At 44.6% G+C, this 15721-nt stretch overlaps 1 protein-coding gene across 1 annotated transcript in view; it reads right to left on the reverse strand.

Moving 5' to 3' along the window:
• Nucleotides 1-15721, reverse strand: part of LOC149287446 (ectodysplasin-A-like) — a 72293-nt gene that overhangs the window by 54536 nt on the left and 2036 nt on the right. The window contains exons 2-3 of the mRNA XM_089492813.1: nt 4775-4796; nt 2580-2625 (exon numbers count right to left, since the gene is read on the reverse strand). Of these exons, the coding sequence (XP_089348939.1) occupies nt 2580-2625; nt 4775-4796 (68 nt within the window). The remainder of the gene's footprint in view (nt 1-2579; nt 2626-4774; nt 4797-15721) is intronic.

The following is a 15721-nucleotide window of genomic DNA, read 5'->3' on the forward strand; positions in this document are numbered from 1 at the left end:
GGCGTCACAGACCTATACTTTCGCCAACCTTTACCTCCCTAACCGGAGTCAACATGTGGCTCTGAGACAGATCCTAGCTTGGCTGCGGGACTTTGCGGAAGGGGTGCTGGTGTTGGGAGGTGACTTTAATGTGGCTCTACACCCCTCTGTGGACACCTCCTCTGGCCACTCCCGTGTCCCTCGCCGTGTCCTGCGCTCCCTTCTCTCTCAGCTTTCCGCGTACCGCCTTGTTGACTGTTGGAGGGCTCTTCACCCTTCTGATAGGGACTACACTTTCTTCTCCACCCCCCACAACTCCTATTCCCGTATTGACTACTTCTTCGTCCCCTATCACCATGCTGATCTTCTGCGCCGGGCTGATATTGGACTGACGACGTGGTCCGACCATGCCCCTGTGATGTTATCCCTGTCCTCGCCTCTGACTCGCCCTATGGAGCGCTCCTGGCGTTTGAATGACGCAATCCTTTCCGATGAGGTGGTGGGCGCCGAGACCGCTCAAGCTTTATCCCTTTACTTTGATGAAAATGCGTCCCCCGAGGTCCCAGCGCTTACAGTCTGGGAAGCCCATAAAAGTGTGATCAGGGGTCACTACATCCGGCTCTGCTCCCAGCGAAAGAAGGCGGCGGGGGGGGGAGATCAGCTCCTTATGTGCGCGCATCGCGGTGCTAGAACAGGCCCATAAGGCCTCTCTGTCCGGGGACGTCTTGCAGCAACTCACGCTTCTTCGTGGGAAGCTGGCCACGATCCTTAACGATAAACATCACTGCTCTTACTTACGGAACAAAGCGCTGTTCCGCGAACACGGGGACAAGCCTGGTAAGTATTTAGCTCGTGCCCTCCGTGGCTCCCGCCGCCTCACCTATATCCCTAGAGTTCGTTCGGCTACTGGCCGTCTCCACCTCCTCCACTCTGATATCTCGAGGAGTTTCCTTGATTACTACACGGGCCTTTATAATCTCCCGTCTTTGGATGGCGACCCCTCCCCGTCCGGCGGCCATTCGGGGTTGAAGGACTATTTGGACCGTACCATCCATACGGGCATCCCCGCGGCCGCTGCGGAGGCGCTGGATGCTCCTATCTCTCTGCCTGAGTTTGTTCACGCTGTGAACTCCTCTAAAACGGGGAAGTGCCCGGGGCCTGATGGTTTGCCTTTGCGGTATTATTCTCGATTTCGGGACACACTTGGCCCTTTTTTTGTTTCGGCCTTCAACTCCATCCTGGAGGGCGGCCAGATTCACGCGCATACTTTGTCGGCTTCCATCTCCCTTATCCCTAAAGAGGGTAAAGATCCGGAGCAGTGTGGCAGCTACCGCCCCATTTCGCTCCTCAACTCCGATCTGAAGCTGTTTGCGAAGATCCTCGCTACGCGCCTAAAACCGTTGCTGCCCACTCTGGTCCATACGGACCAGACCGGTTTCGTGCCGGGCCGGGAGGCCCGGGACAGCACCATTCGTGCTCTTAATTTATTGCACTATGCGCGAGTCACCTCTACGCCTACGGTCTTTCTCTCGACTGATGCGGAGAAGGCTTTTGATAGAGTTGACTGGTCATTTCTACTGGCTACTCTCCGCCGTATGGGTTTTGGTCCGGGGTTCCTCGCTTGGGTCGGCTCCCTCTACACGCGCGTCTCCGCATCAACGGTTCTCTTTCTGACGCCTTTCCTATCCGCAATGGGACCCGCCAGGGTTGCCCTCTCTCGCCGATGTTATTTGTGCTCTCCCTGGAGCCTTTGCTGCAAGCGATACGGTTGAACCCTGATACCTCTCATAAGCTGTTGGGATACGCGGACAATCTCCTTTTTACGGTCTCTCAGCCTCGGATTTCTCTTCCTTCTATATTGCGGGAGCTTCAGTTGTATGGCGCACTCTCCCACTTTAAGATAAACATGTCCAAGTCGGAGATCCTTAATGTCAACTTGTCTCCACGGGATTGTAGTGCTTTGAGTGCTGTTTTTCCTTTCAAGTGGTGTGCCTCGAAGTTGCGCTACCTGGGAATCTGGTTGTCTGCTGACCTCACTCAGCTTTATGCTCTCAATTTCCTACCCCTGCTGGCGTCTCTGAGATCTGATCTGCGACGGTGGTCTGGGCTTGCGATCTCTTGGCTTGGGCGTGTTAATACCTTGAAAATGACTGTTATGCCCCGACTCCTATACTTGTTTCAAACCCTCCCCATACATATCCCTCTTTCGTTCTTTGCTGCTGTCCGCTCTGCTTTTCTTGGATTCGTGTGGGGCCGCCGTTCCCCTCGCGTTAGCTTTAGTACGTTGATCCTCCCCAAGTCGAGAGGGGGCCTCGCGCTCCCCTGCCCTCGCACTTATTATAGAGCCTGCCACCTTCTTCGAGTCTTGGAGTGGGTGCATCGCCCGCCTCAGAAGTTGTGGATTGGAGTGGAGGAGGCTCTTTTGGGCTTCCCTGCCCGGTCCCTGCCCTGGCTGGCGATTCACGCAGCTAACGGGCGGGCTTCACATCATCCGTTTCTCAGGGCGACGCTTCGTATCTGGCACTCCTTGCTGCGAAGCACTACGCTGTCTACCATCCCTTCGCCGCTCACCCCAGTGCGGGATAATCCGGATTTCCCGCCTGGTATGGGTGTTGACCTTTTTCCCGCGGCCGTTGCGGTGCGGGGCTCTGGTATACGTGCCTACCTGTCTCGTACTGGTCTTGCGCCTTTGGGGGACCTGGTGGCCCCTGGTCCTCCGACCCTCTTGGCCCGGTTCCGCTATTCGCAGCTTCTTCACTTTTTTCGGTCCTTGAGTCGGCCCCATCATGTCCTCAGGGACCTTACCACGTTTGAGCGCTTCTGCGTTACTGCCTCGCTCCCTGCACATGGCGTCTCCCTTCTCTACGGTCTCCTCCTGACAGTCTTACATCCCACTCCTCCCCCCTTTATGGGCAAGTGGGAGTCGTCTCTGCACGTTGTTTTCTCGGAGGGTCAGTGGGAGAAGATGTGTATTCTTACGCACCGCTGCTCCATCAGTAATAGGGACCAGGAAATGTGCTACAAACTGCTTGCTCAGTGGTATCGATCTACTGCACGCTACAATCCTGCTATGTCGGACGCGTGTTGGCGGTGTGGCTTTTCGCCTTGTACCATCCTCCACCTCTGGTGGGACTGCCCTGTTCTACGCCCTTTCTGGACGACTGTGCACTCGTACTTGCAGACTCTATCGGACGACACGATTCCCTTTACCCCGGAGTTTTTGCTCCTTCATCACATGTCCTACCCGATTTCTTGGTATAAAGCCTCTGTGATCCGCCACTTAGTGACTGCAGCGAAGGCCCTGATCCCCTTGCACTGGGGAGATTCTGCCCCCCCTACGATACAGGAGTGGTTTCAGCGTGTTGAGAGGACGCGAACCCTTGATGAGCTGGTGTGCTCCGCCTCGGGTGCAGTAGATAAACACCTGCGCACTTGGTTCTATTGGATGCGGCTCCTTTCTGATTCTCCGGTCAACTCCTTATTTGATTCTCCCCCCGTGTGAACTCGCCAGCTCCTAACTGGGCCTCCCCCCCCCTTTTTTTTTTTTTCTTCTTCCCTCTTTTCCCTTCCCGTCCTTCCTCTTTTCCCCTCCTCCTCCTCCTTCTTTTCCCTTCCCCCTCTCCTTCTGGGAACCACGCACCTCCATGTTATGCCCCGTTTTTGCAACCGTATGTCCTACTTTATGTGCATTGTATGCCGTACCATTTCGAGTGGTCTGCTCCTGAGCTGTGAGGTCTATGTATGGGTTTGGCATTCCTCCCTTACTGTACTGCTATTCTCTGCTGCTCGTGGGGGTCGCACCCACGTGTATCTGTATTTCCCACACTTGTGGGCGTCATGGGTTATTATGCGCATGTATGCTACCTACTGTAACCTCTGGCATGTTGTATTGCTGCCTGTGTTCCCTTCCCCCTCTCCTTCTGGGAACCACGCACCTCCATGTTATGCCCCACTTTTGCCTTCGTATGTCCTGCTTTTTGTGCATTATATGCCGTACCCCTCCCGGTGGTCTGCTCCTGGGCTGTGAGGTCTGTGTATGGGTTTGGGATTTCTCCCTTACTGTACTGCTATTATCTGCCGCTCGTCTGGACCACGCCCTCATGTCTATGCTTCTTTGGGATGCCTCAAATGTATTTCCCACACTTGTGGGCGTCATGGGTTATTATGCGCATGTATGCTACCTGCTGTAACCTTTGGCATAATGTATTGCTGCCTGTGTTCCCTTGTTTTCCTTTCCCTTCCCTGATTTTTCCTTTCTGTACCCCTGATTCCTTAGAAAATCTCAATAAATATTGATTTACCCTAAAAAAGGTGTTTGAGGAAAAAAAAAAAAAAAGTGTAATTGCATAGAAAATTATTTTCAGCAAAGCATAACTAATAAAACCTCTTCTTTTGAGACATGTGGCGGTTAACAGTATTATAACTTTATAAAGGTCTACATACACCGATCAGCCACAACATTATCACCACCTGCCTAATATTGCGTAGGACCCCTTTTTGCCGCCAAAACAGCCCATCGAGGCATGGAATCCACTAGACCTCTGAAGGTGTGCTGTGGTATCTGGCAGCAAGATGTTAGCAGCAGATCCTTTGAGTCCTGTAAGTTGCGAGGTGGTATAGAAGCATCCTGGTGCCATGTGTTCTCCAGGTAAGGGCCGCACACACACCCAGCCATCCACCGATGTAAAAGAAAACGTGATTCATTAGACTAGTCTACCTTCTTCAATTGCTCCGTGGTCCAGTTCTTATGCTCACGTGCCCATTGTAGGCGCTATCGGCAGTGGACAGTCCACACGGACAGCCTGGCAGGTCTGCAGCTACGCAGCCCCATACACAACGGATGCACCGTGTTTTCTGGCACCTTCTTTCAGAACCAGTATTAAATTTTTAAGCAAAATGAGCTACAGTGGCTGGTCTGTTGGATTTAATCACACGGGCCAGCCTTCGTCCCAAGGTGCATCAATAAGGCCCATGACCCTATCACTGGTTTACAGCTTTCCCTTCCCTACATCCTTGGTACTGACCACTAGGAGACCAAGAACACTCCACAAGAGCTGCAGTTCTTGGAGATGCTCTGACTTTTGTCAAAGTCGCTCAGATCCTTGTTTGCCCGTTTTTTCCTGCTTCTAATACATAAACTTCAAGCACAAAATGTTCACTTGCTGCCTAAGATATCCCACTCACCGACAGGTGCAATGTCCCTTTACAAGGGACACTGAAAATAAGACACTTACCTGACAAAGAATTTTCAGCAACGCTGCAATAAAACATCCTTGCTTGATGATCAAATTTGGCCGCTCGCGGGCTGTTTCAGCTGTTAATCAGTGTCAGTATAGTACTTCCAATCAGTGGCAGGTAAGTGCGCCCATGGAAATCAATAGGAAGACTCTGCGCACGGTGGTCAGCAGAGCTAGCGCTCCATCTGACTGCAGGGAGACACAGTCATATGCCTCTCCCGCAGGGCATCACGCTGGAGTGCGTGGAAAGAGGCAAAAGCATTTCTTCAGAATTCCTCCAATACATTTGCATAACAGACTACACAAAAATGCGTTAAAGTGCATTTCATGACTCCAGTGTCCCTTTAAATCCAAATCAATGGCACAAACATTGTAGCGCAAGAACGTGCATTGTTAAAGCAACTGTAGAGCATCACGCAACCTTAATCTCCACCTTCCATTACACACTAACAATTAGGTCAATGACTATTCCCCGGTGAACAATGGAAACATCAACAAGAAAGAGTAATATCTACGTTCGAGAAACCCGAACAATAGCAAACTGAAAGAAAAGTTCACCGATACACAAACATGGCTTTATAAAAACATGCATGTCGTATTTAAACAATTTCTAACATTTGTAAACGTGTTGGAATATTTTAAGTAGTTGGTCTACAAATGACAAAACATCTTTCTATAATACATATGTTTTGATATATGTATATTAAAATATGCAATGCATACAACAAAAAATATATGTTCTTAACCTCCTTTTCCATATATATCTAGAAAATTAAAACAAAACAAACTGAAATTAGTATTTGCCATATCTCAGGTGTTAAGTATTCAGCTGCTAAAGGTTTTCTTGCTCATCGTACTTTGATTGCTATATAGAACCAAAGCACAAATGCATAAATTAAAGAAGAATCCAAACACCTCAGCTGGGAGGCAATTCCATGAACGTGCCAAGCATTTTGAATGGTGATGGTTAATCAAATAGCATGAATTACATCTACAATGTGAAATTTGAATGCTTCGTCTTACCAGTAACTATGCATTTCATAACTGTACTTTACAGCATGGTAATCTATTCCAATTCTCATTCATACTCTCTATACAAGTGTGCTTAGAAAAAGCTTAAAAAGGACATCATTAGAACCTTATGAAGGAGTTAAAAACCAGATGTATCTACAGGATATGTCTCCATGGTAAACTGCCATAACAGTCTCCATTTGTGACAGAACTGAACTTAAAGGGACGCTACCATGTTCCAGGAAACACCATAGAACAATTGAACAATGTGACAGCAGAGACCCATGAACTGCATGAACCAAGGTGAGTTCCACTGGGGTCCTGACAGATGACTACTGCATCCACAACTCTAGGAGAAACGGAGCTGTTCTCTCCGACTGAACTGGTTGCAGACAGGTTGGGTCTGGCCCCAATTCAGTTTTCTTTTTAGAGGGGAGATATGTGACAGAATGACCTGTCATGCAGAGCCACAAGGTAGTCAGAGATGGCCCCAGCCTGGCTGTCAAACAAAGATAGCACAGGTAGGAACGCCATTGTTTAACTAATCCCATCAATAGGATTGCTGCCATGGGATTAAAGGTTGGGTTGAATACATGTATCTGGTTATCTATGTTAATACAATTCTGTGGATATATGAGGCTATGTTTTACAATAATAAAATGTTCATTCTTGCTGTACTCAATTCAAGGTAGTTGTGTCTACTTATTGGGTACACATGGCAGGGTTCCAACATGTGCATGATGGCTGGTGCTGGAAGTGATTCCGAGGAGAACAGGAGGATAGATCTGGATGATCTCTCGGAGTTACTACAGCTCTCTTGGCGAACCCGTTACAGTATGTAAACTTCATTAGGAACATTTGGGTGAAATCTGTTATTATGATTTTAAAAGAAGGAGACATACTACTATGCGATAAATGGTATCATATGATCACAAGCCTTAAATGAAAGACTGTTTGACAGGGTATGCAAACTTTGAAGCACAACTGTATAGTTATATGTATTTCAAACCACTTCCTTTATCATGTTTAAATAGATAACAAGGCTTCTCCCAAGTTGCTAAACATCACGTAAAACACATATACAGACACAATGTAGTTATTGCTTTTATTTATATTGATAGAATCATACAGAGACAAAGTCTAAAGCCTTGTATCTTATGTTGCAAAATACAAAAGCTTTCATTTTGCATTACAAATTATTTATGATACAAATTATTATTAGGCAGAGAGTTTTTGGGACATGGGAAACAAGCTTTCTAGTGCACCAAGCAGGAAACTGAGTCACCACCTGGGCACACATGTGGATCTATGATCTACCTGTAGCACATGATGGATACAATTTGCAAGGGTATTAATATACTTGGCATAATGTGAGGGCTATCGATGCTGCAGGCTAGGATGTCATACTGTCGGGGTTAATGAGGAGGAGTCCAGAAGCACAATACAGTGAGGTCAAAAAAGGATAGCCAGGGTCAGAGTCATGGAATGCAGCAAAACATATAAGCATAGCCAGGGTCAGGTTCTTGGATATCAGCAAAGTCCAGTAAGAATAGTCAGGGTCAGGTTCACAGGGAACAAAATAGAAAACAAGACTGCAAGCAGTGAGGAGCTCAATACGGCACAATAACTGAGCACCGAGTAACACTCGATTTTTAAACTTGTCGCTTGTGGAAGCCCCGCCCCCTGTGCATGACGCCACCGAAGCGCGTTCCCCGTCATCTCCATAAGGCTCAAATAAAGCTAAGCGAGAGCGCGGGAACAACCATGCGGGAGGCAGCGGAGGAGGGAGCAGAGGAATCGGAGCTGGACCCGGCAGTACTCAGGTGAGTGGCTCCATTGGGGTCTTGGGCAGGGATCCTGACACATGCCTATTTTTACTCTTTAAACTAAATGAACACTTTGCTCTAAAGGCTTGTGATAATCCCATTGTTCACTGAGGAACATGCAAGTAGTCTAAACACCTTTATATCCAGGGCCGGCCTTAGGGGTGTGCGACCTGTGCGACCGCACAGGGCGCCATGGTTGCAGGGGCGCCTGACCGGGACTTAGATTAAAGCATCGTTTTTTTTTTTTTAAACTTTATTTAACATCATTCATGTTAAATAAAGTTTTAAAGAAAAAAACGATGCTTTAATCCAAGTCCTGGTCAGGGGCTCCGAGCGGTTGCTCGTGAAGTTCTCAGCAACCGCTCGGCGCCCCTTACTCTCCGTGACTCCGTCACTGTGCCGGCGCTCAACATGAAATGCCGGCAGAGCGAGAAGACGGATGCCTCCCGCTCTCACCGCAGGACTCCGGCAACAAGGTAAGTGTGGGGGGGGGGGTAGTTTGAAGGGGGAAAGGGGGGGGAGTAGTTTGAAGGGGGGGTGTAGTTTGAAGTGGCGGGGGGGTGTAGTTTGAAGGGACAGAGGGGGGGTGTAGTTTGAAGGGACAGGGGGGGTGTAGTTTGAAGGGGCAGAGGTAGTTTGAAGGGGTAGAGAGGGGGAGTAGTTTGAAGGGGCAGAGGGGGGGGGCGCCAGAGGAGTAGTCCGCACAGGGCGCCACAACGCCTAAGGCCGGCTCTGTTTATATCCATATGTTAATGGAGATTTAAATATTGAGTAAGCATTCCATGAGAAACACTTTTATATTGACACCTTTTCATCACTAGCAGGCTAGCATAATGATACAGATAAGCGAAATTAGCATGCAGAATAAAGGGACAGTGGGCAGTCTAGTAGAACAGCATCACGGCATAGAGCCCTCACTGGGTGGATTTAGGAACCACGTTCTTTTAGAAACAGGAACATCTGATATCCTGTGACATTACATTTTATGGAATATAACCAGTGTTCAACAAATTCAATTTAGGTATTAATATGCAGCTACACCAAAAAGGGCAATGGATTACAAATTAGATAATATGATCAACAAATGGTATCTGAAGAAAGCCCCTCTTGTCCTGAAAAAAAAATAAAACAACTTGTGTGGGTACGCTAAATGGGAGAGGAGAAAATTACAGCTAAACACGAGCACCACAAAAGCGTTAAAACAGCCTTGTTCCCAAAGGATACAAAAACTAAAAAAAAAACACGTCCACTCCTTAAGGGGTTAATAATGCACTTTCAACACAGTCTTGTGACTGCGGCTGAAATTTCTGTATTCATTTCTACATATCATAATAGGCTATTAAAAGGAAGAAGAAAATTCCTAACCCACAAGGGTTTTACAATTCTGATCATTCTTAATGAAAGCCTTAGTTTTGTATCCATTAAAATCCACAGGCAGAATGCGACAGACAGCAGGCACCACAGTCAATTAAAACAAGCAGCTACATACACATTGTGGCATTGAATGCACTCTAAGCCATCTAAGTGCCTAATATAAAATAAAATATACCGTGCAGGGGTCAGCCTTAGAATTATAACCCAATAGAACCAAGAACAGGGGTAGAAAAAAGGCAATCTTAATTATAAACCATAGAGTTAAAAGAGAAACACTCCAAAAAGTTTGGATGGAACAAAAGAAAAGCCACTGAGACTAGAAATTACAAGAAAAATAAAATGCTTTGGTGACTCATTCCAAAATGTTTTAATTATTTAGATCTTGCCAGTTATTTTTCAATCCTTCTTTTTCATGGTACTATCCACAAGTTGAGATCAGATGTCAAATATCCAGACATTATGATTGAATGTACATGATCGCTTCGCATGATATCAGTCCTCATCATTAAAACGTGAAAATTATGTAACTGAATAGATACAGAAACAGTCATTATTTTATGAGTAAACAAACAAATGCAAGAAGACTTTCCCTAATCTCCAAGTCAACAAAGAAACAGCAGATAAGAACCATTGCCCATTTTTTCCTGATATGAAGACTCAATCAGTCCCTGGTCTTGGCTTAAATTCAGAATAGTTTTATGTCTCCCCGATGCATGTTTAAATTCACTCACTGAATTAGCCTCTATCATGCGCGTTTTGAACACAAAAGTTCACTAGCAGGACACTTATCACAAAAACAGTGCTTGAATAACCATATGTATTCCACTTTTCAAGTTTTATTTCTGGATTTCCCTAGGTACCATGTAGTTCGTAAATCCCGATGTCACATAGTATATGAGTCTGAAAAGTCTGTCATGACAAACGTAATATCGCAGAGGACAAATTGAGTAAATGCGGCAGTCTTACAAAAGCAAGACCCGAAATCTGCCTTAACAGTTTTTAAAGAATGGGCATGATGCATTGAAAAGGTCCAGCTATCTGAAAGCACTCAGTCTTCGATCACACTCCCATCAATACACATTACTCAACTATGCAGTCATAGCAAGGAGCGCTCCCTCACCCAGGTACAGTACTATGAGAAGGTATAGCATTAATCTAAACCTATATCACCCATGTGAAAAAGGAATTTGCCCCTAAACCTAAAAACTGGTTCTGCCACCCTTGGTGACAACTGCAATCAAGCTTTTGCGATAACTGGCAATGACTCCATTACATCACTGTGGAGGAATTTTGGCCCTTCCTCTTGGCAGAATTGTCTTTTCTTGGCAGAATTGTTTTAATTCAGCCACACTGGAAGCTTTGAGGATGAACTGCTTTTTAAGGTCATGCCACAGCATCTCAAATCAGATTCAAGTCAGGAATTTGGCTAGGCCACTCCACAACCTTCACTTTGTTTCTTTTGAGCCATTCAGAGGTGGACTTGCTTGTGTGCATCAGGTCATTGACCCTACTGCATAACAAGTAGCCCAGGTCCTGAAGCAAGAAAGGACCAGCTGCCTATAAGAATGGGGCTGCCTCCCAGCTATCTCCCATGTATTCGATATACCGTATTTGCTCGATTATAAGACGACCCTGATTATAAGACGACCCCCCAAAATCTGAATATTAAGAAAAAGCCTGAATATAAGACGACCCTAAAGGAAAAAAGTTTTACGAGTAAATGTTAATTCATGTAAACTATTTTTTTAAATAAAAGCTATAATTGAGAAAAATATTTTTTTTGTTTTTATTTCCTTGTATTTTCCAACCTGTCCCCCAGTTACGCACATCTGCCCCCAGGCTTGCCACACCAATATGGCACTGTGGCCCATGATATGCCTTTTAACCCTCTATATGCTACCGTGCCCCAGGGTATGCCTTTTGACCCCTATGTGCCACTCTGCCTCCAGAAATGCCTTATACCCCTATATCCCATTCTGGCATTTAGGGGGTTAAAATGCATATTATGGGGCAGAGTGGCATATAGGGAGGTAAAAGGCATTCCAGGAGGCAGAGTGGCATTAAGGGAGTTAAAAGGCATTGTATAGAGCACTCTGCCTCCAGAAATGCCTTATACCCCTATATCCCATTCTGGCAATTAGGGGGTTAAAAGGCATATTATGGGGCAGAGTGGCATATAGGGAGGTATAAGGCATTTCAGGAGGCAGAGTGCTCTATTAAATGCCCCCTTAACACCACTCTGCCTCCTGAAATGCCTTATACCTCCCTATATGCCACTCTGCCCCATAATATGCCTTTTAACCCCCTAAGTGCCAGAGTGGCATATAGGGGTATAAGGCATTCCAGAAATGCCCTATGCCCCCATTTAACACACACAAACACACACACACACTTACCGGTGCTTCCAATTTCCTGCTGTATTGCCGGGGCAGCGGGTTGACGTCTGCTTCCGCTGCAGCTGGAAGGAGGTGGAGTTGGAAGCGGGGGTTTGTCTGCGTCCGTCGGGGATACCTTCCCCGGCTGTCAGAGATCAGAGTTCCCCGCACCGGTGCCAGGGAACTCTGATCTCTGACAGTCGGGGAAGGTATCCGCGACGGACTCCGACAACCCCCGCTGCTAGCCACACCTCCTTCCGGCTGCAGCGGACGTTGTCTACGCGGATCGCGTAGACGTCAACCCGCTGCCCCGACAATACAAAAAAACCTCCTCTTATAATCGAGCAAATACGGTACTTCAGTATGTGGCTCGCAAACACTATGGAGGAAGAGAGCAGCTGGAGAGCTTCTATCTTAGTTTTTTAAAGAATGCATTCTTTAGAAGGGCTCTCTGGGACATAAAACAATCCCTTTAATTAATCCACTACACATTATTTAATGTTAATGGTTTGTAATCTATCAGTCCAATTGTTTAGCACCTCAGAAAAACTTGAGGCTTTACTATAAAAACATTTGTTTCCTGTTTTTGTTACAAACCCATTGGGGCATTAAGTTTTTTCCTATGTGCATTTCCATGCTCCCCAACTATTTCCCCAACTATTTTCTGCAACGTTGATATACTTCAGAACTCAGTCTCCAAGTCATCACCACAGATGTCAAAAGTCACTGATTTGGGGGTACAGTGTGGACAATGGGAATTATGCCCCAGTAATTTTCCCCATTTAGCATGATCACGTGAAGCAAGAGAGGAGGTGACAAGGCATGGTGACTCCACACATGCACCAGTGTTCTACATACCACTCCTGGGTGGAGGCAGCTATAGGCTTATGTAAAAAAGAACTGTAAATCTCACACCATCATTTGCAAAAGGCACAGACAAACACAAGACTTATAAATAAGTCACCATGGTCAGTAAGCACTATACTATAAGAGCAAAATCAATTAGAACAGGTTTACACATTTTAATCACATAAAATGTCCGTTTTTCTGTGGTATGTAAATGCCTCCTCCGATGTAGATTAATATCATTACATAATACGCAGCATATAAATTGTTTATTCACAAATATTTAATGCTACATTTTACAAGTGTATCAGTGAATTTTGTGTTGTTGGTGCCAGATGGCATATAGATTAATTAATTGCTCACATTTTTCATGTGCTTTTACTGATGTTTTTATTACATTGCTTTGACAGCTTCTTTAAGATCAGGGCTCAAAACACATATAACCATTCCAAATCAAACTCTTCCAGCCACAAAATTAGCCTGAGGACTGACAGCAAGATCCCTGCTTATATTGAGGATTCCCTTTTGACTCATCTGAAGGGTCTCCGACTTTCTCAGATAATGAGATTCTCTAATTATAGGAAACCATCAACATGGAACTAAGAAATCTGAAACTCATTCACTATGAAAGGACAGAAATTAAAAAACAGGTTAAACAAAGAAAATCATCCATAATTTTTGTACTTTTTTTAATTTAGTTTTTTTAAGAAAATGTGAGGGAGGAAAATTGTGTTGTCTGTAATGGGTGGGTTCAAAGTTTGTATGATGTAGTAAGTCAGAAATTGTTGATGCTATATAAATAATACATAATAAGTCACATCTCATTCCTCTTCAAATAAAAAGTTAACCACTAGAGTGTCAGCTACACAGATAGCTCCTACACTCCGAGTCTGAACCCTATAATAAGCAAACAGTTTTCTGGAGTGTAGTGATTTCTGTTAAATAGAGAAAAGGAGCTTTTGATTGCTCTGTGACTATAAAGAAAAAAAATCTGATAGCTGCCTTTAGCCCATAGGTCCATGGAGCTCGCTGCCATGGTAACCAATAAAAAAAGTTCAAGCATGTCAATGCGCTTCCATTATGAGATCAGTTGGCAGGCATGCAGGAAATAACCCCAGTTGTAAAGTCACTGGTGCCCCCCGCCGCTCCTTCAATATAAAATAACAGAGACAAGGGCAAATTATTTAAATTCATTTTTTTTGTATTAAAAAAAAAAAAAATTGACAGATGAGCTTTTGTGGGCTAGAACCTCCATCAACTTCAGCCAGTATGAAGAAGACGATGATATCTGTAGCCTTCAAAAGCAGGTGGATGTGCAATCAGTACAGTCATTGTTTGCTGTAGTTGCGTGTAACTTTTCCTAGACTGACTTCGGATATTAAGAGGCGTCACAAGGCTGAGCTGACATGATAAGAGCCGTTTATGAAGCCAAAGTATTATCACAAATACAAGGGCATTCTCCCATTTTGTATTGATATGTGGCTTGCGTATGGACATTTATGCGATTACATTGTCCCCAGCATCAAGTGTGATGCAATCAGCACTATGTTCTCAAGAAGGCATCCAGGGCATTTCTACGAAGGTCAGTTTAATAGAGCTCTACAGAATATGTGCAGGAAGATGGGTAGTAAGAACAACATTTTTGGTTTTCCTTTTTTCACTTAAAATACCTGAATAATGTTGTGTCACACTTCCGGGTTACCTTTTAATTCTTCCTTATCTCTACACTTCTGGTAATTTGGTTTTAGGCTGTCCTACAGAACTTCATAGGCTTTTCGTGTTATGAACGTGTATGACAATGTGGTTAAATTCCATGTTAATATTAAATTCTTGTCAGAAATCAGCCTAACATGTACACATTTGAATGTGGTTAAACTTTGCATCTACCAAAATACTAATCCGCGCCGGATGATTGCTGCAGGTTTTCATTGTATCCCTATTTGCAAGCGTCAAACGTAATATCAGTTCCCAATCAACTGGTATAGCAATGAACTCAAAAATAAACCTCCTTCTTGCTAACGCAACAAAAGGGCCCCTCTAATGCACATCTGGCTTATTGAAGTGACCCCTAACCCATGACATCACCTCTTCTACTAGATCCTCCTAAACAGCATATTAATCCAACAACCTATAGTGTCTTTTATACATTCCATATTATGTTCAGCAACATATATATACATTTTTTTTTTTTAAGTATTTGTATACAAACCACAGAACATTTGTGGCATATTAGCCCATTCTAATTTTACCCAAAAAAGCTACAGAGGTTCTTCAATTTATCATAAAATGTTACAATCTACACCATCTTCTCCATCAGTTTACAGACTTTATACAGTATTGAATGATTGATGAATGAACACACTATTACAAACAAATAAAACATCAAAGTCTAAGGTATAATAGAACAATAATGTTTTACAATATGTAACCAAGTATATTATACAAAAGCGAAAAAAATAAATAAAACAAATGTATCCCTGTGACACTGAGTGTAAGCAAGTGTTAACACACGCCACATTCCCAGTACCCGAAGCCGCTCAGAACTATTGTTTTTAATGGTCAGACAGGGGCACTTGTTTAGGGGGTGTTGAGAGAAGTATGCACTTCTTAAAATACCGTAACTGCCGCCTAATTATAACCATTTGTGTAACAGAGGCATGTATTAGCGTTATGTACTTATGCACATTTGTGTATGCAATACACTTAGACCCACCGAATACTCGGATTTTTCTTAGAAAGAAAGAAAAAAGGCCATCAGGCAAGAATAGAGACAGAAGGATTTGGGTAGCAAACAGCCTGCCCATACACTTTGGAGGTGGTTTTCTGTTTGTGATGTAAACCTGCTGTGGTTTAGACAAGCTTAGTCAAAAGGATGTTGAAAATGAATACTTGTGGTTAAAAAAGCCATAATAAATTGGCTCTTTACCATTATTTTGAATAGAGTCCTACGGCTGGTGTAGTGCGTTTGGTCCTTTCGCATACCAAAACCCTTTACATATAAGTTATTTTTCATTTTACGTTAATATTTAATACTTGCTTAAATAACAGTTGACATGTTTATATATGGATATTC

This window comes from Sceloporus occidentalis, unplaced genomic scaffold (genome assembly GCF_023333645.1).
Source record: "Sceloporus occidentalis isolate IW3139 unplaced genomic scaffold, rSceOcc1.0.p SCAF_60, whole genome shotgun sequence".
Taxonomy (NCBI): Eukaryota; Metazoa; Chordata; class Lepidosauria; order Squamata; family Phrynosomatidae; genus Sceloporus; species Sceloporus occidentalis.